Here is a 25,659-nt window from a genome sequence, read left to right on the forward strand (position 1 = left end):
CTTGTTCCCCAAACTCACACACTAGCACCATGCTGCAAGGGCTGGGAGTTGGAAGAGCATCCTGGGCGTATCAACATGAAACAAGCTTGCTAAAGACCCTGTCATCTGTCTTTTCCCACAGTGTATTTCAGTTATTAAGAATGTAGTTCAACAGCCTCATCTGAAGATCCTGACAGTCACCAAGGAAATCACTCATATTGCTTTTTCCAGCACTCACTGACAACAGTTTGGCAATTACCACCTTCCTTAATGAGAAGAAAAAGGCACATGATGTAAATGAGCATTTTGAAGTCCCATTTGTTTGCTAGTAACACTATGCTGTGCATTCAGATGTCAGAAGTAGTCAGAGTAGATCAGGACAAGACTCCTATGATTTGAATGACTTGATACCATGTGTAAAATGGATTCTTCCTCACTTACGAATACTAATTGCACCACCTAATCACCAGACCTATTTACCAATCAAAATAGAGGCTTTTTCTAATGTCAGTGTGTAATACAGGATAACTTGGCACATGAGGCCTTTAAGGGAGCTGATCTGTCAAGAATTTCACCAGCATGCAGATCAACTGCAGTAAAGTATATTTGATTTTATATTTTGTATATACTATAAATATATTTTATATATATTAAAGTTCAAGGCCAAGACTACAATATTTTTTCAAAATAAATGGACCGTGATGATCCTGTATAGTACTATATACATGATAGCTGCTTTGAAATAGCATAAGATGCCCCTAAGTTTCAATTCATCTCAGCATCACTGAAAGCTTTAAGTGTTTGTGGAAATTGGAAGACAGTGAGTATGGATCAAAAACAAAGTCACTTAGGAGTTAGAAAGAGTGAATAGTGTGAAAGTAATTCCACACTGGTTATCGTAGCCTCTTTAGGCCCAAGAAGATGGAACTCTGTAGGGAGAAGACTAGAGAGTCATTATGAAATGTCATTTTGTCAAAATTGACATTTTTCCATGAGAAAATGTCAATTTTGATTAAATGTTTTTATTTTCCTATCTGGACATTTGAAACAAAATATTCAGTTTTCAAATGTTGATTCTGAACAAAAATCTTTGTTTCATTTTGACTCAGAGTTCTTTTGCTACAGTTTTGGAAACCAAAAAATAATAGTTTTCTATTTTCAGTTTTTGGATTTTCAGGACTTTTTTTTTTAATAAAGGGACAAAAAAAAAAAACTCACACACACATCTTTCTGCCCCCATTGCCTCCAACTGGAATAGTTGAAAAACAACAATAAAGTATTTGAAAGTAAGTTTAATGAATAAAATGTACTATTCAGTAGACTATTCATTTTTATTTAAGTCACCAACCCATATGGGTTATGGAACTGAACAGTCAGCTGTCAGAGCAAGTGGCTGAGAAGCTTAGTGAAGGTGATCATTCCTTGCAACATCATGTTACCATTACTACTGGCTCATGAAGGGTCTGATCCTACTGAAGTCAATGACAAGGTTCCCATAGTGCAGGATTAGGCCATGAAGGAAAGCAAAGAGGAGTCAAATAATTATTGTTTAAATATTAAAAGCTACACCACCATACCAAAAATATTTTTTTAAAATTATACTTCCACATCTGACGCTTGGAGGAGCGACTGTCTAGATAGCTATGACTACAGTCATTATATGTTTCATTTATTAATTGTGAGCAAAATACATTTTTTAAGGAACTCAGTCATCAAGTGAAGAGCTGTAGACTATCAATTGCTACATGAAAGGGAGTAAAATTTGGTTTGCAAACAGTAAAATGTGTGCTTCTGAAAAATAATATCCACTTTAAATTTAATATTGACTTGCAGCTGCAGCAGAGTAACAACTTTAAAGACAGAAATTATCTTGACCAAAGGAGCAAAACAAGAAATCGGGAGTCTGAAGGCACTGTATTACCTAAACTAGTTGGAGAAAATATTCATCAATAAACCTAATTGATGTATGTCAGTGAAGAAACATTAAAGATTCAAATAAACAAGTTCATCTGCTGCAGTTAAATCTACTGTTAAATTCCTCCTGCAGCATTTAAAGTAAGTCACATCTATTGTTTACACAGCCTCTAACCTAGATGTATTTGCAATGAGAACTTAAGAAGTCAATTGTTGCAAGACACACATTAAAGTCAATGGGCATTCTACTTGTAGGGGGTTGGAGTTGCAAAATTAGGGCAAAGCACATCAAAATCATGAGCAGTGATTTAGAAGTAGAAAGAAGTAGGAAATAATTTTACGCAAGACTTTGCAAAACAAATTCCAATGTGGATGCCTGGTGCACTTTTGCACAACTATCACAGACTTCAATGCATCTGTTTGTGCCTAGCTCATAACTTGGTCCCATGAGTCTGTTGACACTTTTACCTCATCCATACGGGATGTCAGGTAAGTCTCCAATTAGCCAATGAGAAGTGGCTATATTGGTGGAGTCTTGGGTGCACACAGCTTTCTGCTTCAGCCCTGAAGTTTTAATCAACATTCAGGCAGATACATCAGGAAACAGTTTTAGCAATATTGAATTACTTTGTGTAAAATATACAGTCAGCTAATGGAGTGGTTCATGTTTTAGAAAATATCTACAGTTATAAATTGAATGCCTCAGAAGAATATCTGAACTGTAATATAATACAAAGTGGCAACACTTTGCTTTAGATGTCCATTAACTGATGTTCACCACATACAGAATGTTAATGAACTTCTAACTGAAGTTAGAACTCAAATGATCTCAACTCTGAACTCAAATGATCATTTATGATCATTGCAATGACAGTGAAATCTGAGTACCTCTCCGTGTTAAAATAGAAACCTTATCTCTTTTTCTGAAATTTTGTTGACATTAAAACAAGTGGCTTAATCTCTCAGCTGGTGAAGTATATGTTGAACTCCTAACTAATAATTATTATTAGCCAACAATAATTTAGCTAGACATTGGTTTCTGGTTGAAGTGAAAGGTGTTGATTTTGAGTGTAACCTATTAAGTTATATGGTCTGAGCTGCCTTACAGAGCATACATCTCTTTCTTCCCCTTTGATATCATGGTAGTTCATTCATTTGAGCCATTGGGTTCCTGGTCTTAATAGGACTGGTTTGGTAGTAGGGTGTTCTCAGTGAAGGATCCCTCTACTCTGGAATTTGCTTCTCCTTTTTGTCTGACAGAGCCTGAATTTGGCAGCCTTGGGGGCAGGCTGCATGGTTTATTGAGATTGATAGGCTTTTCTGGATAGGGGCACCAGGAGGGCTAGACCAGGATTCTCCATGGAGGTCCGGGTCTTTTTGATCTGAGATCTATGTATATTTGTTTATAATTGTCTGGTTACTACAGCCCTAGATTGCAGTTTTATGAATTTAAACAAAAAAATAAATCGACAGTTACATCCTATGAAAATCCCAACCTAAAACACTGATTAAAAATTTTTCCCTACTTGTATGGAAAGTTACCATTAATTTAATATGCAGAAAACGTAATCCAGATATTCACTACGTGGGTATCTATACTATATGTTTAAATAGAAAAGAAATCTAGTATGCTGGAGTGTCCAGATGTAAATGGGCCTATTTTTCATATGACTTGACCAACATATTTATTCTGAGTTTGCTACCTTATGCTTGTCACTGAGATGAATGGTTTGGTAGGGATGCCAGCAGAAAGACAAGCTATGAGCTAGTAATCAATTAATATTGAACTAAACAAAACCTGCAGCCACGGGCATAAGCCATGAGAATTTAGCAGAGCGGCCAGATCCTTTCATTTGGGCAATGAAACTTCTGTAAGACTTTCCAACAGGAAGTAAATTACTAGGGCTGGCTGCAGAACAAGAACTCTTTCAGAAAATATTTCCAGGTTTTGAAGTTTGTTTTCACTCTGCATTAGAATTAAATTTTTCATAATGAGAGAGCCACCACAGAAAATTCAATTGCCTGGTGGTTAGGGAACTCCCCTTGGACATAGAAAACCCAAGTCTTGAACCACGGCTTCCTATGTCCCAGGGACGTTTTCTAACCATTGGGCTATCAACTATTCTGGGTAAATAGGTTTCTCTCTCTTGTGTGCTCACAAGAAAATCCGTTCTGAACCTGAGAAACTTTCCTAACAGAAGTTTTACTGAAACAAATATTTTTCTGTACAAAAGTTTCCATTTCTATGCATTGGCATTTTCCAACAGAAAAACATGAAAAATTCCTAGACCATTCTAATAAATGGTATTCCTGGATGATGGAGTTCTCAGGTAGTTGTGTACATCACCCTCTGCAAGGTTCATTGGAATCTCCACAAAATGTTCACAATGAAACCGCAAAGCATGTGAAAATTACCTGTTTGGGGCTTGTTACAAATTCAGAACACAGCTTGGTTAAGTAAACAGCTTGCCATGTTTTGCAAAACTTTCAAACAAAGTTTTGAGTTAGTTTGGATTAACGTGTTACCATAACTAGAAGAAAACCTCATGGATTTACAGAGTTTCACATAACAAAACTCAGTGAAATGCCACAGTTTGAAATGAGTTTCACAAACTCATGGGATGTAAACAAATGAAGAAAATGTTTGCATGAACCTCCACAAAATAAGTTTGATGCTAGTTTGATGCTGTTGATCCTCACACACACTGCATAATAATCAGCCAAATGAGCACTTGGTATACGGAAAGGCTGACACATTATGTTCAGCATGACATTTCAGACAACAAACTAGTCTTCACAGATACTTATTCACACACACACACACACACACACACACACACACACTCACTCTCTCATATATGCGGTCATTGATGGATTCTTCTACAATATCCAAACACCCACAGAATTCGTGGTATTTGGTATCTGAACTCAGATTGAACAGAGCAGGCCTTATCTTTGTAATGTTATTTTTTATGATGTTTATATTGTAAGGAAAAACTCAACAAAAACCTTAATATAAATAAATGGGCAAATAAAATTCCAGAACTGACACCCCACCAAAAAAAGTTCACATTTCAGATCTGAATTTTGCAATTTATACCCATTTCTAATATAAAACCACATTTGTGTGACTTGATGCCACTGTACTGCTCCCTAAATTTAAAGCATCTCCTATTATAAATCTGTTTCATTCTTCCCACAAGTGAAAGGACACCTCCTTTTATCATGGTAGTTGTTACTTTTGCTTGTTTCTATTACTTTGTAGAATCCTGACCCCTTTTCCTGATGTTTCAAGCATTTGTGACTCTCTAGTTCAGGGATCTCAAACTCAAATCACCACGAGGGCCACATGAGGACTAGTACATTGGCCTGAGGGCTGCATCACTGAAACCTTTTCATACAACAATACAAAAGTATAGTCAAAAATGAAAAAAATGAAGAGTAATATAGTATGCTATTAAAAGTCAATGTATTAACTTTTTAAAAACTGTAATGCGAAGGGGGGTTTTAATAAAATATAAACACCTGTAACTATTCCTTATGTGGTCAGTAACACTGATGATGATCTACACTATCAGTCTATCAACATAGCTGTAATGGCAGGAACTTTTAAAAGTAACTATTCATACAAAATACGTTGCCACTTTTAAAAAACATTCTTCCCAACTACTCAGAGCATAGAATCATACATGCTGAACTTAATACCTCAGACTGCTCGTCTAGTCCATGAGGCCCCACCCCTGCCCTGCCTCTTCCCAGCCCTTCCACGCCCCCATTCCAACCCCTTCCCCAAATCCCCGCCCCGGCCCTGTCTCTTCTCTGCCTCCCCCACTGAGCGCGCCGCATCCCCGCTCCTTCTCCCTCCCTTCTGGAAAGTCCTAAGCACTGGGAGGTAGGCGAAGGAGAGGGGACGTGGTGTGCTTGGGAGGAGGGAGGCTGGGGAAGGAGGGGAGCTTGGCTGCTGGGGGAGTCAGCACCTATGGCGGGCTGCAGGAAATAAATCTGCAGGCCGCGTGTTTGAGACCTCTACTCTAGTTTGTGGACGCTTTGGTTTTCCCCTTGGCCAAACATCTTTTCACTGACATAGGTGCTGGAACTAGGGGAGCTGCCGTACCCACTGGCTTGAAGTGGTTTCCGTCATATATAGGATTCACAGTTTGGTTCAATGGCTCTCAGCACCCCACTATACAAATTGTTCCAGCACCCCGGTTCACTGATGAATAGTAGGTCCTTTTGGAAAATACGGACTTTCACCCAGCAGATACAGATAAACAGTACTGAATGACTATGCATATTCTTCCTTGTCAGATAGTTCAGTGATGAAAGGATCTGTAGGCAGTTTGAGATCTATGATCCCTTTCACGGTTAGTCCAGTGCTCTCGCATACCTGTAGCATGGACTTATTGAAACAAAAAGATGCAGACACCCAAAAGTTGACTTTAAAAAGTGTCACTGGCAACCATTATTTGGGATATTGGTATTCTGAGTGATCATAGTCCACTGAGCAGAAGACAGTACAGCAAAGTCTTGCCTATCTCACATTAACGGAAATGGTCTTACATGGGGCTGTAAGGCCACATGATATACACTTCCTTAAACTCAAGCCAAATGCTCCTCAAGCACCTGAACCTGCATGGTGTTGAGCATCTCATCTCCTGTGAAGTGCTGAGTGCCTTCAACGGCCATTTTCCCAACAGGAGGAATTTCAGCAGCTGGTAGGATGACACTCTGTCTGGAAAGCGACCTTCCCACAGATTTTACATGCTACCCCAATGAGTTTTCAATGTTAGTCACCATCACTGAGGAAGATACAGCTAAGGGAGTTGGAGCATAGAGTGAAGTATAGCATATACCACAGCATGAGCAATGGGGCCCCATCTTTTACAGCTCAATTTAATACAGTATCTAATCCTGTAAAGTATTGAAAGCCATCAACTCCCATCCAATTTCAGATAGGTTTGCATAGAAAATGTCACCTTTCAGTGCTGAATAGGTTGTCATCCCCTAGTAAGAACGGGGATTCTGAGAACAGAAAACCTCACATTGCATAACAATCCAGCTTTCTGCTTTCAAAAGCCAGTGGAGGTTGGCAATATCTGAAGGAGAGCAAGCAATCCTGACACATGCTTCTAGGTAGGTTAATGGAGAAATTTATCCCAGGCAGAGTTTTGGTGATTTTGACTCCCCCCATCCCTTCTTTTGATAGCCCGGTTATAGCAAGGGAAGTCCATTTTCCCCAAATTCTTGTGGGATTCTTCTGTCCCCTAGACTCAATGGTTGACTTTCCCAGGGAGCCACACCAAAGTGGACTCCATCTGCCCTAATGTAGCTGCCTCTGTCTAATCCACTTACATGCAATAGCCTTTTTCTTTTTCTTTAAAAAACCCTTATTTACCTTTTTTCTACCCCAAACATTCTCCTGAATGCGTAGGTAGTCGGGAGAGAGATAATGTCCTCTAGTTAATTTTAAAGCTTGGGTTTCCAGGTGTCTACCAGTTTTCTACTGACACGGCCATGGCAGAGTAAAAAGTACAAACACACAAGGTGCTGATATTGTTGAGGCAGGAAATTGCCACCTTGCTGACGGAGAGCTGCCTGCTGATATGCCTGGTGACCCCAACTAGCAATAACAATATCTGACTCTTTCTTTTTCCTGCTGGCACTGTTTTGTCAGGAAGAGGCATGACCCTGTTTACTTGTTCTCTGTTCATGTTCATGGCTTCATGTTCTCTCTAACTATAACCTTGACTTAGACTAATCTCTGTCATTCTCTTCTCCTTTCATATTTTATTCATAGGGATCAAAGTCACTTTCCTTAGGTTGCACTTTGGCTTTGCTCCCCTTCCCATTAGTGTATGACTTTTTTAAAGTGCCCATCAAAGTAGCATCTAGGCGCTTCACCAGATTAAAGCTATATCAGTTACCTCCAGAGGGAAGAATTCTCTTCTGCCCCTCCTTTCTGCACATTTGTTGCAGTGATCGGGCAGCACTGGGATGTTTTCCAGATAGCCATGTTGGGTACCTTTGACATATTTCTTGAGGCAACATCCATTTAAAGTATCTTTCATCATGCTCTAAAAGGTGATGAAATTTGAGGTTCGGTGGAGGGCTGGAGGAAATACCATAGATATAGCCTCCCTGTCTAGAAGCTGCAGGCAGGAGAATGTGGTGATTTAGTCTTCATCTTTTAGAAGATAAATAATGCAGCTGAAGCCACATAAAGCACACCAGGATAACACAATGACAAATCAGTCCCTAACAACACTATCCCCGCCGACGAGAGCCTTTCACTGACAGTCATAATTTCAAACCTGTCAGCTAAAGCATCCCCACTGAATGTAGCCAAAGTTGGAGGGAGGAAAAAGGAGAGGTGGTCACTAATACAGGGAGGGTGTAGGCTAAGCAGGATTTTGGAGATAAAGACAAAGGGCTAGATTCTCAGCTGTAGTAAATGAGCATAGTTTACTTGACTTCAGTGAAGTTGCACCAATTTACACCAGCTGAGGATCTTTATACCTCTCTTCCCAAGTGTGCTATACTGTACTTTTCTTGAACTACCACTAAACATATGTAGGCAGCTACCAACATGGACAGTACCCTATGATTATTTATATCCACTGGGGGGAGGAAAAAAGTGTTCCAGAACACACTGCATAAAGCTGCATTTTTACCAACACCCAATGAGTGTTTCTTGCTGCTTTCTCCTCTCTTTCAATCTCTCTTCTTCTGGAAAGGAAAATAGTGTCTTCAATAGTGGAGCCACATGAAAGTAGCCCAGACATTTTCTGCTGCATTAGGCAGAAATAGAGCACGGTAGCTTCATGTAATGTACTGTGTATCCAATTTCCCGAAATGGTCTGGACACTAGATGCATTATTTTGGGTGACTGTTTCCCTGCTGCATGCAAGAATCGCAGATAGCGCTGCACTGAAATTCATTACAGTTCTTTTGGCTACCGAGATCATTCCTGCAGGCGACTAATTATAAATGCAGTGTTATATTTTTAAACCTCAGCTTTTATTTTTTTAATAAAACTGAACAAAGTCTAGCGTCCTTGTCAAAGTCAGGCTGTGTATGAAGGCTGCCTTCATGCAAATATTAAATGTGACAATGGAGAATAACTGAAAGGTGCTAAGTAGAAATTGCAAGTAACTGCTGACAGTGCCTGAAAGCTAATGACGCTAATTAATGATATTCCCATGGATAGGTCCATAGGAGGAATGGGAAATGCAACAGCACAGATTTGGCTTTTCTGCTTTCTTTGAAGAATTCTTATTGAATATAAATTAAGTGCAGAAAATGTCACTTCCTAATTAGGATGCCTAACTAGCTCAGAGAAGACAAAGCAAACAAGTAGTGCTACCTTCCTCATAATAAATTTGCAAGCAGCAGCTTCTTGTATTAAATCCATTAAGTTTGCACTAAAAAGGTATTATGTACTTTCCTCCTCTTTATTGGTTATCAAGAAAATTTTAAAGATTGCAAGTGTGTAGAATGGAGTCAATGAGTTTGGGATATTTTAGAACATGGGGTTATTACCTGTCACAAGCACAATAGTTCATGTCTTTTTTTATTAAGATAACAGAGATTCAAACTGAGATCAGGGCCCCATTGTGCTAGGCACTCTCCATTCAGTCCCTTCTCCAAAAAGTTGGCCCTATCTTGTCTGTTTAGAGTGCAAGAGACAGGATGTCTTACTGTATATTTTATTACAAGGTTTGAATACAGCTTAAGTCATTTTGTGAGATGAGTAGAATTTGTGCATTCAGGAGTTATAGCTAGCCAAAGTTACTGCAGATCTGTAATACATGAGGCTTTCATTTGGCCGGGATTCCTAGCATCATTTTCTTTTGTTTTGATCCATATGAGTTTGCTGCCCTCTCTCTTTTGCTTTGAATCTGAGGTTCCACTGAACCCCCAAAATGCAAAGCAAAATGTAGTTGAAATAACCACTTCCACCTGAATGTGTGTAGAAACACATGAAAGAAAATTTTAAAAACACACAGGAGTTTCACATGACCAAAAGACAATCCACAGGCTATGGGGCCTTTTAACAAACAATGATCTGAGCTTAAAGCTGGTAGTGAAACTGGAAACTAGGTAAGCTCTACATGGTTAGGAGTTTGTTAAGTGCACTTTACAAAAGGAGTAAGTATTATCCCCATTTTTCTAACCAGTAAAGTGAGACACAGATAGGAAGAGATTTGTCTAAGGCCACAGAATAAGCCCTCGGCAAAGCTGCACGTAGAACTCAGGTGATCACTGCACCCTGCTGCCTTTCCATGCTTCTCTGAAACCACTGTGTACAGTTCTGATCATTACACTCGGGCACCAGCAGTGAGAAGCAGCACTAACTGGACCAGTGGTCCTTGAATACCCAAGACTCCCTAAAACAGGGTAGTCTATCACTTTTAAGGGCAGTGGGAGCCTGAGGCCAATACCATTCCAAGGCATGTCTCCTTGGAGAACAGGTAGTTCAGGGAAGGTTTTCAGACCAGCTTTAGAGGTGGGGAGGGAGGATAGAGTCATGTGATCCCCTGCTGAGGATTAAAATGAAGTGCTCTTAGCTCAGAGAGGAAGCCTAGAGTCAGACTCAGTAGTAGAGCTCAGCAAATTCGGGGGGTGAATAGGCTATTTGCAGAAAAATGTATTTCTTGGTCAAATGCAACTATCTGCAAATTCAGGTTGGATTTGGCAAATAGTTCCAGCTGAATAAAAACAGAAAACCAAATTCTGACTTTTCCTTTCAAAAAGATGATTCATTTAGAAATTTTACTATATTTAACTTTAAAAAACCCACAAAGGAGATAGCATAGAAGATATTTTAACTCAGGGGCTGAGGCTTAATATGAGACCTAGGGGAAGAGCTGGCAGAGATGAACCAGGCAGCTGAAAGAGCTGGCGTCTGAAGTCCTGCAAAAAGGAAATTGGAAACCCTGAGGAAGGAGAAGGTTGAAACTGGTAGCAAAACCATGTTTGTTGTGGTGACTTAATAAATTAGTCTCCAAGAGGGGGAATGTTATGCTAAACTCCTGGCTATGAGTGAGTTAACAGGAGAACCAAAAGTTGAACTGAAAAGGGGCAAGTCCAGTGCCACATCGCAGCATGGTGTGTCCAGCCCTGCACTTCTTTGGGAGTGTTTCCTGAGTGATGAGGGAAGGACTGGACACTTCTATTATGAATGAATTGAGAAAATTGAAGACTTTCCCATTGTAAAGAATTCAGGTTTCAAACAGCAACCTTAAGAATGTCAGCTGATCTCTGTGTTGACTTTCTTCATTTGTAAATTTTTCATGCTCTTTTAATGGATTAACCTGGTGTCTCAATTATTTTTGTATGCCCTTCAGAATAGCATTACTTTCCCCAGGTACTGTACTCCTGACCAAAAACTCCCATGCTTCATTAAGCTGCAATGTCATTTCAGTCACTGAAAGCCAGAGGAATTGTACTTTAATTGGCTACAGTACACACACCATACTGCAGTGCAGATCCTCCATTGCCACTATTCCAACCTGTGGACTGCAGACACTGCCTCCAGGTCACCTGATCTATAATCACACTTTCAGTTGTCCATCTCAGACCCAATGCCCGCCCATATGGGTCCAATGCAAATCCACAGGAGGCACAAACCCCCTTGTATGGCTCTCTGCATCCTAGAGAGAAAATGCAAAGCATCAGCTGAACAATGGGCTTTGCAGAGGCCCTCCATGCTGGGGTGATTTTCATTGTGGGAGTCAGAGCTTTAATTGGTATAAATTAATCTATTGATTTCAATGAAGTTACACCAACTTACACCATTGAGAATCTGGCCCTTAAAGTGCACTGGGCCAGTCATTCTTAATGATTAGTTAGGTACTAAAAGGCCAGCATAATTAAAGAATATGTTCTGAACATGAAATACAACATCCCCCTTCACTATTGCCTCTTGGAATTTATTCAGCATTTCTTTGGTGCCTGTATTCAAAATCCCTTCCAATAAAATACCACCTACTTCTGCAGGCTGTAAATTGGCATGACAGTAGCAAGTGCTAACGTTTCACTATTCCATGTTAAGTAAACGCTAACCAGTCTTTAAAATCTCTTCCCCAGCTTCTCACAGCATGAATGCAATAAAAAAAAATCTCCATGAGGATTAGTAAAAAACCAGAATATATACCCTTCAGTAGCTTTCTTTATTCAGTTGATAAATAGGAAACATTTAAATAACTTACTCTGAAGGAAAACAGCACTAGATGAGAGCTGCAGTACATTAGGGCAGATCAAAGTATTTTGTATCTTATTTATTATCATTGGTATATGCTTGTATTATACCTTAGTGTCTGTAATTCTGCTTAACTATTAATGTAATCGCTTTCAACATGGAAAACAACCATTTCTTAATGGGTGGGGGGAAATATTTCTCTCTTGGATTCTTAATGAATTATTTTGGGTAGTGTGGAGAACAATGCAGGGAAACCACTCAGAAAATGGAAATTAAAGATATATGTATATGGGATTTAAACAAAAAATAAACTGCCCTCAGTATCAGTGTTTGGAGGAACAGTATCCACAAGTTGGTTTTTATAGAAATTGGAGCTTTATTATTTCCCGGGTTCCTGCTGACTCTGGAATTGTCATCTTCAGTAACAGCAACAAACTATATCAATTTGATAACTTCACTATAGCAGCTAGTGGGGACAAATATAGCTTTTCCAAAAATATTCATAACATGCTTCCACAGTAAGCATTTTGAGTTTCCTTTGCCTTTTTTTATTTTTGGTTTTTCCATACAATACAGTTAGAGATGACCCATTTGCAAAGTACAGCTGTGTTTGGGAAGGAAGAATTGGAAACAAGTGCCTGTTTGGGGCCATTTCTAAAAATAATTAAAGTCACAAGGAAAAAAAAGTAGTGCCCATTTTCATAACTCAGAGGGGGCTAACCAATTTTCAGGACCACTGGCAAGATGCACTGGGAAGGAAGGTGGATGTGTGGGTGGTGAGAAGTGAGACTAGTTCATTCATCATAGAATGAACAAGACCCAACCCTCCTATGATACCAAGAAACTCCCCTTCAGAAAACAATTGAGTAAAACTATCTCATTGTCCTTCAGATCTCTCCTTAAAGCATTCCTTTGGCATGATACCTACAAAAAAATTGACAATGATTAGGCAGTTGATGTGATGAGGCAGCTATCTCTCCTGATGATCAATATTGTCTCATTGTTTCTTTGTGCTCCCTCATCTGTCTATCTGTATCCAGCTGTTGTCTTATACTTAAATTGCAAGCTTTAGGGTGGAAGGGAACATTTTTGTTATGTGTCTGTATGGTGCCTAGCACAATGGGATTCTGGTGCATGGCGAACTCCTTGGCACTCTCTCAGTATAAATAGTACTTTACGCAGAGTCTTGGAGCTCAGGTATATTGGTGTACATCTCCCTCTTTATCTTGCTTTTTTAGCAAAGCAATACCTCAGATCCAACTGTATTTTTGAATGGAGGCTCTTGTTAGCCCTTTGGATATACATAGGGCTAAGTTTACTGGTAGTGAAGTGGTGGCACATCAGTTGGAAAAATGGGTGTAATGGAGATAGTGTAACAGTAAGTGAACAGTAAATTTTGTGCCAGGTAAGAGCAACATGCACAAATTTGCATTCTCTTGAGTCCAAATAAGCATCCAGCATAAGCTTGGTAGTGGATGCATCACCAAGCTGGTTTGTTAGTCAAACAGGAGGAGGTTAACTGGAGAACTGATTTCTTTTGAATGCAATAAATACTACTTTGCATTTTAATAGAGCCTTCCATTTAAAAATACCTTCCAAGCTTTAGTAAATTCAGGCTACACAAACCCAAGAGAGAAGACAATCTCCACATTTTTACAGTACATGGAAGAGCCAGGAACACAGAGGACACCATGTTTTGTGCTTTTAGCTACACACTGATCCCTCCCCTTCCCATTTTAAAACAAGTGGGCTCTCACAGGCCAACTACTCTGCTAAATTGATCAAACACAATCTTCACCCTTCCTAGTAGGGCTGTCAAGCGATTAAAAAAATTAATCGTGATTAATCATGTGATTAAAAAAATAATTGTGATTAATCACACTGTTAAACAATAAAAGAATACCAATTATTAAAATAGTTTTGGATATTTTCTACATTTTCAAATATATTGATTTCAATTACCACACAGAATACAAAGTGTACAGTGCTCACTTTATTTTTGATTACAAATAGTTGCACTGTAAAAAACTAAAGAAATAATATTTTTCAATTCACCTAATACAAGTAGTGTAGTGTAATCTCTTTATCATGAAAGTTGAACTTACAAGTGTAGAATTATGTACACAAAATAACTTCATTCAAAAACAAAACAGTGTAAAACTTTACAACCTACAAGTCCACTCAGTCCTACTTCTTGTTCAGCCAATTGCTCAGACAAACAAGTTTGTTTACATTTGCAGGAGATAATGCTGCCCGCTTCTTGTTTACGTCACCTGAAAGTGAGAACAGGTATTCTCATGGCACTGTTTTTAGCCGGCATCACAAGATATTTGTGCGCCAGATGCGCTAAAGATTCATATGTCTCTTCATGCTTCAACCACCATTCCAGAGGACATGTGTGCATGTTATTAACAGGTTCTGCTCGATAACTATACAAAGCAGTGCAGACCGACGCATGTTCCTTTTCATTATCTGAGTCAGATGTCACCAGCAGAAGGTTGATTTTCTTTTTTGGTGGTTTGGGTTATGTAGTTTCTGCATCGGTGTGTTGCTCTTTTCAGACTTCTGAAAGCATGCTCCACACCTTGTCCCGCTCAAATTTTGGAAGGCACTTCAGATTCTTAAACCTTGGGCCAAGTGCTGTAACTATCTTTAGAAATCTCAAAGATTGTGTTTTGTCAAATCTGCAATGAAAGTGTTCTTAAAACAATATGTGCTGGGGAATCGTCCAAGACTGCTATAACATGAAATATATGGCAGAATGCGGGTAAAACAGTGTAGGAGACATACAATTCTTCCCAAGAAGTTCAGTCACAAATTTAATTAATGCATTATTTTTTTAAAGAGCATCATCAGCATGGAAGCATATCCTCTGGAATGGTGGCCAAAGCATGAAGGAGCATATGAATGTTTAGCATATTTGGCACGTAAATACCTTGCAATGCCGGCTACAAAAGTGCCATGCAAACACCTGTTCTCACTTTCAGGTGACACTGTAAATAAGAAGTGGGCAGCATTATCTCTCATAAATGTAAACAAACTTGTTTGTCTTAGTGATTGGCTGAACAAGAAGTAGGACTGAGTGGACTTGTAAGCTCTAAGGTTCTACATTGTTCTTTTTGAGTGCAGTTATGTAACAAAAAAAATCTACATTTGTAAGTTGCACTTACACAGCAGAGATTGCACTACCATACTTGTATGAGGTCAATTGAAAAATACTATTTCATTTATCATTTTTACAGTGCAAATATTTATAATAAAAAATAATATACACTTTGATTTCAATTACAGCACAGAATGCAATATATATAAAAATGTAGAAAAAATCCAAAATATTTAATACATTTCAATTGGTATTGTATTGTTTAACAGTGCGATTAAAGGTGCGATTAATTTTTTTGAGTTAATTGCATGAGTTAACTGTGATTAATCGACAGCCCTACTTCTTAGACATTCATGGCATTGCCGTTCCCCAGTCCATCATTAATCATAACTTAGATCATCCTTAGATCAAGGCTGCTGCAAGTCATGCCTGACTATTTACAGCATCCAAAAGCTATTCTGGAGGTTTGGAAATAGCCAGAGATGTCCTGTTCATGCCCCTTTCCTTAACTCTATCCATGTCTGCAGAGGAAATTCCCAGCTGACCAGATCTGCTGTGTTTCCAGCCTCTTTGGGTCAGTGGGGTGGAGTCAAAAATCAGGCCCCTTGATTTATATGTGAGTATACTGTGGGTATGGGAAAGATTAGCTATCATTTGTACCTTTTTGGGCAGTGAAAGTAGTAATGTATTGTGAAACCATGCATTGTGTTCTGAAACAATCCACACCATTTCTGAGTGAGGGCGTCAAAAATAAAGCCATGTAAATCAAGACTGAATAAACAAATGAAATTTAAAATTGAGGTTTAAGAAAAAAGCTTCTACAAAATTTAAATAAAAATGTTTCCATGAATTACATTCCAGAGGAATCAATAATTTATAAATAAAAGACAAAAAATTCACTCCCATGTAGTGTTTGCAATCCAAACATTGCAGTATTGTGAAAGGGCATGATGGCCAAAAAATGAAACTGACTTAGTCTATTGTGATTATCCAAAAAGAGAAATACAAAGAAGTAAAATAGTGAAAATAGTTTAACGTGTTTTCTATTTAAAAATGAAGCAAAGAAATTGTTTTCTATAACTAAATTTTAACTAGTGTGGTTCCTTATTAGAAGAAATGCAATTTGTGTCAGATTTTGTTCTTGACATCTCTCTGCAGAATGTGAAATATCCCAATAAGATTTTGTCTGTTGTGTAAGACGTTTTCAGCACTGACAGCTCCAAGAACAGTAGGAAGATAACAAAACTTCAGCTGGCACCACTTCAGGCAGACCAACTAATGGAGTTAATAAAATACACACACCTTGATTACAGGAATGTTAATGTGTTCAGTTTCCATTGTACTGTGAAAACACTGGATCATGAAGAGCTTGAGGCCAGAAGCCGAGGACCCTTCAGAGAAAGATAAAGGGAGCGAATGGGAGAATGGAAGAATGAATATTGAGAGGTGGGGAAGGTACAAATGAAGGAGCTGTCAGATGTTAAGCTAATAGAGATCAGATGGTTGTTAAATTCTAGGAAGGAGCAGCTAATTATATGCAGAGAAACATTAAGACTGCCACAGAAGTGGAAGTGTCATTGCAAGGCATCAGGCCAGATTCACCTCCAGGGTCATAGGGCAGGAGCAGCCACATTGGAGGCATCAGTCACCTCAGGTGAGAGCCAGCAATACTGCCACCCTCCCTCCCACTCCACAGAGTTCTTCCAGAAAGTAGCAGCTCACTGAAAAGTGCATCTCCAGTCCAGCTGTGTTCCATCCCATCCTGAGCGAGCTTCTGGGGCAGACTTGCTGGAGGGGTTTCCAACCTGGATCCCACCAACGTCTGACATGCAGCATGTGCGCATCATTCAAGTGCTTGAGTAGCATGTCATTGCACCTATCGCATCTAATGATTCTAAAGAGAAGCACAATGTCTGTAATGTTGTGCTCCAAATGCAAGACTCACATTAACTAACTGCACCTAGTTAGTAGACAGGCAGCTGTGATCTTGAGGATTGAACGCAAGGTAGGAGTCAGGACACCTGGTTTCTGGTCTAGACTCTAACACCAACCTTCTACATGATCCTTGTCTTAGGTTTTCAGCCTAAAATCTGGCCACTGATTTGGGGTTCCTCAGTTGTTAGGTGACTAGTTTAAGATGCCCAGCTTAAGTATTAAGGTAATCAAAAATACGACCACCCAAAGTCAGACCACACTTGAAAGTTTGGCTTGTAACCTCTCCTGCCTCCCATCTGTAAAACTGGAATAACTATGAACCATATTTGTGCAGCACTTTGTGATCTAAGGGGGGGGGGGCAGAAATCACTGTGTAAGTATTGTAGCAGTGAAGTGTAGAATTAATTATTTTCACCATCTAATCCTGCAGTTTCTGGAAAAAAAACCTGTTTATTACAAATGAGTTCTCTTATAATTCACTCTCTTTTGCTGTTGACACAGCGTCATTCTTGCTTTGTGTATAATTAGTCTGTCACCAAATATAAGAAGGTGCTATATATAATACAAGGCAGCATAGTGACGGTTTGCCTTTGACTACATTTCATATGAAGAACAAGATAAATGTTCTTAAACGATCAGGAAGCTCAAGGTCTTCCCTGTAATAACTACCATTCATAGAGATTAGCATAAATAAATACAACAACATCTTTGCCATTAAATCAATTAGTAGTTCATTTTAGTTTCAAACTAAGTCACTGCAGGGTCAGATGGATATACTGCCCAAGGACTCTCTGTAAAGAATATGCTCAGGATTTTGACACCAAGAGATATCTAACTTTGACTCTTCTTCAAGGGAGCTAGGCACTTTATTCAAAGCATTCACTGTGAAAGTTCTCATCTATGGAAAATGTCACTGAGTATTTGCAACTTCTCTAAGAACTCAAGAAATTCATTGTACAGATTCACTTGTTTCTCGATGGCAACTTTATGCAAGGCACTCTATACTTTCATTAAACCTTGCTTGCTTCATCTCATTAATTTTCTGTGTATTAAAACTGGGGACTGTATATGTGGCTGAGATGGGACTATTAAGGTTTGTTACTGTCAAATAAGACATCATTTTAGAGATAAGAAATTACTGAAGGGCAAAAAATATATATAGTTTATGACATTGATTAGGCCATCATCTCAAAATAGAAATCTTGTCTGTCTTTTTACAGGGAGTTTTTTCTTAAATGTACAATTTATTATTTCTAATTTAGAATGAGATATGTGGCAGTAACATAGATGGCAACAGCACTTTGCAAATACTTAATCGTTTCCTGCTTGAAAGAGCTTGCAATTTAACTCAAATATACTATACATGATAAAAGATTAGGCACAGGATTAGGTGCAGACCAGGCTGGACAATCTATTCATAGCAAACAACTTAGTCAAAAAGTTTAACCCCTTTTTCTGTTAATAAATCATCCACAAGCTGAGTTACATTTTTCAAATTTGTTTGCCGATATTTTTATGCAAATAAATTTTAATCTGAATGCTACTCACAAAACTATTGTTTGGAAAATTCACTAGCATAATTTGCTATCGGTGCTGTGATTGGCCACTTCAGTTATATGTTATCATTCCCGCTGCCTGATTGGTTGACAAGCTATTATAAAAACAGTCTGGAGTCACTGAATAAGTCATTGGTGACATGAACATATTTGCACAAATGTTCACAACACTTCTGAAGTATCTATTTTTGCAAATATGTAATTGCATAAGAATTGATACTCTCCCTTTGCAGTGATATTGCAGTAAAAAAAAAAAGCAAACAAACATTGTTCATGGAAGCACATTAAGGGGCACACATATAGAAGTGAAATCAACTTCTATTTAAGCCCAGTCCCAGTACTGTGTCAGAGGAGAGAACAGGGTTAAAAGGCTAGCCAGGAGGGATTTGAAAAAGAGGAGGTGTGAGGCACCTGGAAGAAGAGAGACAAGAAGGGAAATGGAGCAGTTAGATGAGAAGACTGAATGGAGCTGGGCATAATAAAAGACAACAAGAACAGAGATATCAGTGTCAGGCCCATCCAGGGTCTTTGAAGGTCAAGTTCATGCAGAAAAAGAGAGAACCAACAGAAGTGTTGTGCATACAATGAAGTAACACTATCTGATTTCCTACTTATCTATTTGCTGCTAAGATGTCCATTGTTGTGGTTTCTGGCACCACATTTTATAATTATTCTTTAACATAACCAATTTCAGTTATATAGTTGGTACATGTGTCCAACCTAGGCACAAATGTACATTACATTGCCATTTTGGTTACCATCTAGAAGCTAGCAGTGCCAAAAATACCATGGGTGCAGCATCACATTAAACTTAGATCTGATTAGTTGAACAGAACTGTGCAATGTGTTTTTACTGGCTGAGTTCACTGCACCTAAGAATGGTTTTCTCCATGTAGGTTTAAATCTGGTGTGACAGATTGCTGCTGGTGAAAGAGAGAGCTGAGAGGAGACAAAATTTAGAAGTCATATGCCTCAAGAAACATTCAAGAGACTAGCAACCAGCTCCACCATACATCTTCCATTCAGAATGTACTCTTCGCTGTTGTTCTGACCACATGTTAGCACCAATAATTGAAGTCTCAGTTCTGATACACATTCTTCCCTCCAGCTAATGGAATTTCTTTATTAGACGTAATAACTGAAGTACAGCACAAAAATACAAGATATCCACTCTAATAAAAAACAAGTCACCTTTTGAAGTAGTTAGCAATAAAAGTGTGCATTACTCATCATTAATTCCTTTTCTTTTATAATTTAAGAACAGATAGCTCAGACAGCATTTATAATACCTTCATCTCTTTTTGTACAAGAATGATCCCTACTTTTTACAGGAAAGTTAAATATGTTATGAAAGGGATTTTCAAAAGCTCCCAGCAATGGTCCATCTCTGCTACCATTGAAACTATGCCCATAAGAACAACAGAACAGCCATAGTGGGACAGACCAATGGTCCATCGAGCCCAGTATCCTGTTTTCCGATAGTGGCCAATGCCAGGTGCTTCAGAGGGCTCTTTTGAAACCCCCTCCCTAAGTCTTTCATTACAAGCTTGGCAAAAGAAATTTTAAAAAAATTTATCCAAGTCTGTCTAAATACTGGTTTGCATTTTGGTGAGTGACCAAGTTCTCTTGACTAGTCTGGTTTTCAATTTTGGCAAGCTTGAAGGCTCTCAGGGACAGGATACAGAGAGAAAGTGTGCTTATAAGTCCTTTAAAAAAAAAAGTGATCCAATTCTAGAATTGGGAATTATATTTCTGTGTTTGGCCCACAGAACTCCCCCAAAACTAGCATCCGACCCATGGCATTGAAAATGTTAGACCACCCTTGGATGTTATTACATCTTATAATTTCAGGGAGGAAAGTAGGTTATACAACCACTCTCCTGTCTTACATTGGTAGGCATAACTAGTTCATGCAAGGATAAATATTTAAATATGTAAATTCTTGCCTATACATGTTGACAGTATTGACAACCAAAGTAAATCTCTGATATCTGTGACAGAGGATGAGAAGTGATTTAACAAGCTGAATCTGATATTAAAAAATAGTGAAGTCCAAAGCTGAAGTATAAAGCAGAGGAATAACATTGGTGACTCTGAATGGACTATTGCCTGTAATGATGCTATTACACAAGGAAATTACTAAATGCATGTTGGCAATTATACATGAGAAACCAAACATCTCCATATAAAACAAGCTAATTGCCTAACCCAATCCACCAATTTCTTTTAATTAAACATTTGACTTTTCAGTATTCAATATATACAATTTCTGATCCCCCAAAAGGGATTTCATTACAACATTCCGAACCGATAAGGAAAAGAACGTTCAAACTTTCTGGAGGTTTCAACCTGTATCTATGCTACCAGGAAACCCATTTTACAGGAGTAATCAGAAGAATCAACAGACTAGGGTTCATTCACTCCAAATATTCCCTCCCTCCATAGGGCACCATAGTTAGAGAGGGTAAAAAAATTCTGATTTAATAATATCTGCCATTTATAACACTTTACAGTACTTTAATCCTGAGCTACTTACTTACCACAGCAAGGGCGTTCAAAATTAAGGGAAGTAGCTATTAACCCTAGGTTACAGATGGTGAAACTGAGGCAGAGGTACAAACTTGCCAAAGGCCACAAAGGGAGTCAATGCAGAGCCAGTAAAATGTGATGATTAATGTGTGTGACTATATCATCCTCTCGTGCTTAGCTGCAGCAGAGATCAAAAGGGGTACTCAAGTGGCTGTCTCTGGAGAGAACAGCCCTAGGTGCTATTCCACAGGCTGTATCTATACAGTTGAGCAACTATTGCCAGTTTAAAGGCAAATATATTAGTAGTGTCTGTGGGTTCACTACAGGATGGTGCCCAAGCAACTAATAGAGGTCTAGCTCAAATGGTATAAAATTGTGCCTTCAGAGTCAGATATCATGACTACCATGATGTCTGTATGGGTTAAAACATATTTCTTATACAAGTGGATTAGAACTCTGGAATTCCAGGCCTCTTTGCATAGCAGTTTTCATACTCACTATTCTATAGCATTTTACAAAACCATGGATTAAATGCTTGTTTTACACTGACCGCATCAACAAATATAGCCGCCAACAAAAACTCAACAACATTGCTCAGTCATGGGCACCAGAACAGTTTTGTTACCTAAGAATCCTGGCCAGGACTCCACAAGTTAGTGTCCACTCTTCTGAGTAAAAAAACAAAAACAAAACCCTTAAGATCTCCACTTCCCGCTGAACAGGTACTGTATTAGAACTGAGTAAGAGGGGACTTTGGACTTGCATCTCATCAAAAACAAGGCACCTCCTGATCTTGCTCCCATTGAAGTTAATGGCAAAAGTCCCTTTGACTTTAATGGGGCAGAATCAGACACATAGTGTGCATTGTCTCATGCCCTTCCTGCATAGTACTACATTAACTCATGCCTTCTGCTAACAAATTGCTGGTATGGAGCATGTACACATAGCCATAGCAACACAGAAATAGGTACAACCCTTAATATCTGTTCATACTTCTGAAAAAATAAGCCAAAGATCAGCTTGTTGGCGTAGGTGCTATAGCTGCAAGAAACTCATTAATGTAAGCGGTATATAGTCAGGGGACTGATAGAATAACTTTAAACACACACAGTATTCATGAGAACCTGAATGATGTAATGAAAATTAATCTGATGGGACTGAGCTTCTCAGGTGGTGCTTCAATTTGTAGTACAAAGATACTGTAAAGTGGTATGCTGACCTGCAATTGTCCTTGTCAATGGCTGCAGATTTGTAATGTAGCCCCATTAATTAAACTGAAATCTTTTTAGGCAGCACTGACAGTGACAAGTGGCACTATTCAAACCAGAGAGATGCACCAAAAATCTCAACTGATTCCAAAAACAAAAGAGTGTTTTCAATAGCATACACTTTAGCTTAACTGCAACAGTGGTCATAAATTATAAGCGAGACAAGGTGGGTGAGGGAATATCTTTTATTGGGCAAACTTCTGTTGGTGAGAGAGACAAGCTTTTTGAGCTTATACCGAGCTCTTCTTCAGGTCTGGAAAATGTACTCAAAGTACAGATGCTGAGTACATTTTCCAGACCTGAAGAAGAGCTCTATGTAAGCTCAAAAGCTTGTCTCTCTCACAAGCTGAAGTTTGCCCAATAAAAGATATTACCTCACCCCACCTCAGCTCTCTAATATCCGGGGGCCAACATGGCTACAACAACACTTCATACAACAAACTATAAGCAATTGCAAAGTTCTCTTAGTTTAGTCTTAAGAGACACTCACATCTTTATCATTATATTCCCGATTGGATCCCTCTTTAATAGTTAAGAGCATGTGGCATAATACTTGTAAAAGTGATAAGTGCTTTCCATAGTATGTTCAAAATGCTCTACAAATATTACCTCCTATATACATAACACAGTAGAGGGAAGGGATTATAGGACAACGCATGCATGCCAACTGGTAAACATTCAGAACTATCAAAGTGGGCACAATTAACAGCAATTTTTAGTTAACTTAAATACAGGCATTTATGAGATGATCTTTCAGCCTAGTGGGTATGGCACTGGCCTGGGATTCGGGAGACGTGGGTTCTATTCCTGGTTCTGCAACTGGCCTGCTGACCTTGAGCAAGTCCTAGATTGTCGGGCTCAATGGGTAGTGATCAACGGCTCGATGTCTAGTTGGCAGCCAGTATCAAGCGGAGTGCCCCAGGGTCGGTCCTCGGGCTGGTTTTGTTCAACATCTTCATTAATGATCTGGACAACGGGATGGATTGCACCCTCAGCAAATGCATGTATGACACTGAGCTGGGGGGAGAGCAGATATGCTGGAGGGTAGGGATAGGGTCCAGAGTGACCTAGACAAATTGGAGGATTGGGCCAAAAGAAATCTGACGCGGTTCAACAAGGACAAGTGCAGAGTCCTGCACTTAGGATGGAAGAATCCCATGCACTGCTACACGCTGGGGACTGACTGGCTAAGTGGAAGTTCTGCAGAAAAGGACCTGGGGATTACAGTGGATGAGAAGCTGGATATGAGTCAACAGTGTGCCCTTGCTGCCAAGAAGGCTAACGGCATACTGGGCTGCATTAGTAGGAGTATTGCCAGCAGATCGAGGGAAGGGATCATTCCCCTCTATTTGGCACTGGTGAGACCACATCTGGAGTATTGCATCCAGTTTTGTGGGCCCCACTACAGAAAGGATGTGGACAAATTGGAGAGAGTCTAGTAGAGGGCAACGAAAATGATTAGGGGGGTGGGGCAAAAGATTTATGAGGAGAGGCTGAGGGAACTGGGCTTATTTAGTCTGCAGAAGAGAAGAGTGAGGGGAGATTTGGTAGCAGCCTTCAATTACCTGAAGGGGGTTCCAAAGGGGATGGAGCTCGGCTGTTCTCAGTGGTAGCAGATGACAGAATAAGGAGCAATGGTCTCAAGTTACAGTGGCAGAGGTCTAGCTTGGATATTAGGAAAAACTATTTCACTAGGAGGGTGGTGAAGCACTGGAATGGGTTAGCTAGGGATGTGGTGGAATCTCCATCCTTAGAGGTTTTTAAGGCCTGGCTTGACAAAACCCTGGCTGGGATGATTTAGTTGGGGTTGGTCCTGCTTTGAGCAGGGGGTTGGACTAGATGACCTCCTGCCGTCTCTTCCAACCCTAATCTTCTATAATTGTATGATTTCACCTCTGCCTCAGTTTCCCCATTATCCCCGTGAGAATAATGATATTGACCTACTCTGTAAAGCATTTTGAGTTCTACAGATATAAGAGCTATAAAAGAGTTAAGTATTATTACTATGGGCTATACACTGATATAAAACATTGCAGGTCTATTTAATATCATTGTTCTAACAGGGACTGCCCCTACTCACATTCTAGTTAACGGTAGAACTCTTATTGATCTCAGTGGTGCAAGATAAGCATGTCATGTATTTTTACCAAATATTATTGTAATTTTCCTTTTCTTTCTTTAGGGATAAAATATAACATGGGACCCCAACAACCCAAAAAAGTAAGTTCTTCAGAAAAAAATGCAATAAGATAGAGCAAGACATATTTGCAATACAGAATGTGGGAGAGAAGGCTCAGAGCAAACCATTAGACTGGAAGTATCAAACAGGAATGAAGCATGAAAGCTTTTCCCTGGCGTGCAAATTTTTTTTATTAAAATACAAATTTGGTAAGCCATGAAAATTTAGTTTTATGGTTGTTTGCTAGACTAGATATTCCTAAAAGATACTGTAAACTTGAAAGATATTTGCATATTCATATTTGGTATGAAATTTTATTGCTTAAAAGAATTGGTTGAGTGTACTTAGAATATTAGAAAGAAAAATACTGGTATAAGTGTGCCATCTAGTGGCTACTAGTTCATTCAAAGTAGCTGTGACTATATCTCTTACTTCTTTAAAGTTTAAGGGATGAATGCAAGTACTTGAAAGAATGCTTGAATTTACCAGCTGTTTATCAAAATTCCAGGGGGAACTTAGTGAGATGTAGTTCATATCGCTCCTTCTCTGCAGGTTCAACTTACCTTTCGAATGGGAGTGAATAGGAATTTTGTCCACAACTCAAATTATGACATTTGCTTATGGTGGAAATGCTAGTTTTAGATTCATCATCACCAATGTGGGGTGTTGGGTTTTTTGTGGGGAGGACTGTACCCTAGCATGGAATAAGTACGAATTATCAAATATAAGCCTGATTTCTTCATATGATTTCCACATCACTCAGTAAAGAGCAATATGTAGTAAATACAACAAAACAGCTGGCCATTTACATATACAAGACGACTGAAATATACGTTTGATGCATTTACATCAGGGTAAGTATCTCAACAGAATAGCAATCAAATACTTGCATAGTCCCCCCAGGCAACTATACATGGGAGTACCAGAATGAGTTGGTTTCCAAGTCAGCCTATGTCACGTGGTAATAGCAATAGCAAAGCAGTAGGAAAAACTTT

At 39.1% G+C, this 25,659-nt stretch overlaps 1 protein-coding gene across 5 annotated transcripts in view; it reads left to right on the top strand.

Moving 5' to 3' along the window:
* CHST8 (carbohydrate sulfotransferase 8) overlaps window positions 1-25,659 on the top strand; it is a 262,922-nt gene that overhangs the window by 228,917 nt on the left and 8,346 nt on the right. For 4 of the 5 annotated variants that reach the window (XM_074968745.1, XM_074968747.1, XM_074968748.1 and 1 more), the window contains one exon: window positions 24,668-24,705. The exons of the other annotated variant lie outside the window; for it this stretch is intronic. In XM_074968745.1, the coding sequence (XP_074824846.1) occupies window positions 24,668-24,705 (38 nt within the window). The remainder of the gene's footprint in view (window positions 1-24,667; window positions 24,706-25,659) is intronic. 5 annotated transcript variants of the gene reach the window in all.

The sequence above is a fragment of the Natator depressus genome, chromosome 12, assembly GCF_965152275.1.
Source record: "Natator depressus isolate rNatDep1 chromosome 12, rNatDep2.hap1, whole genome shotgun sequence".
NCBI lineage: Eukaryota > Metazoa > Chordata > Testudines > Cheloniidae > Natator > Natator depressus.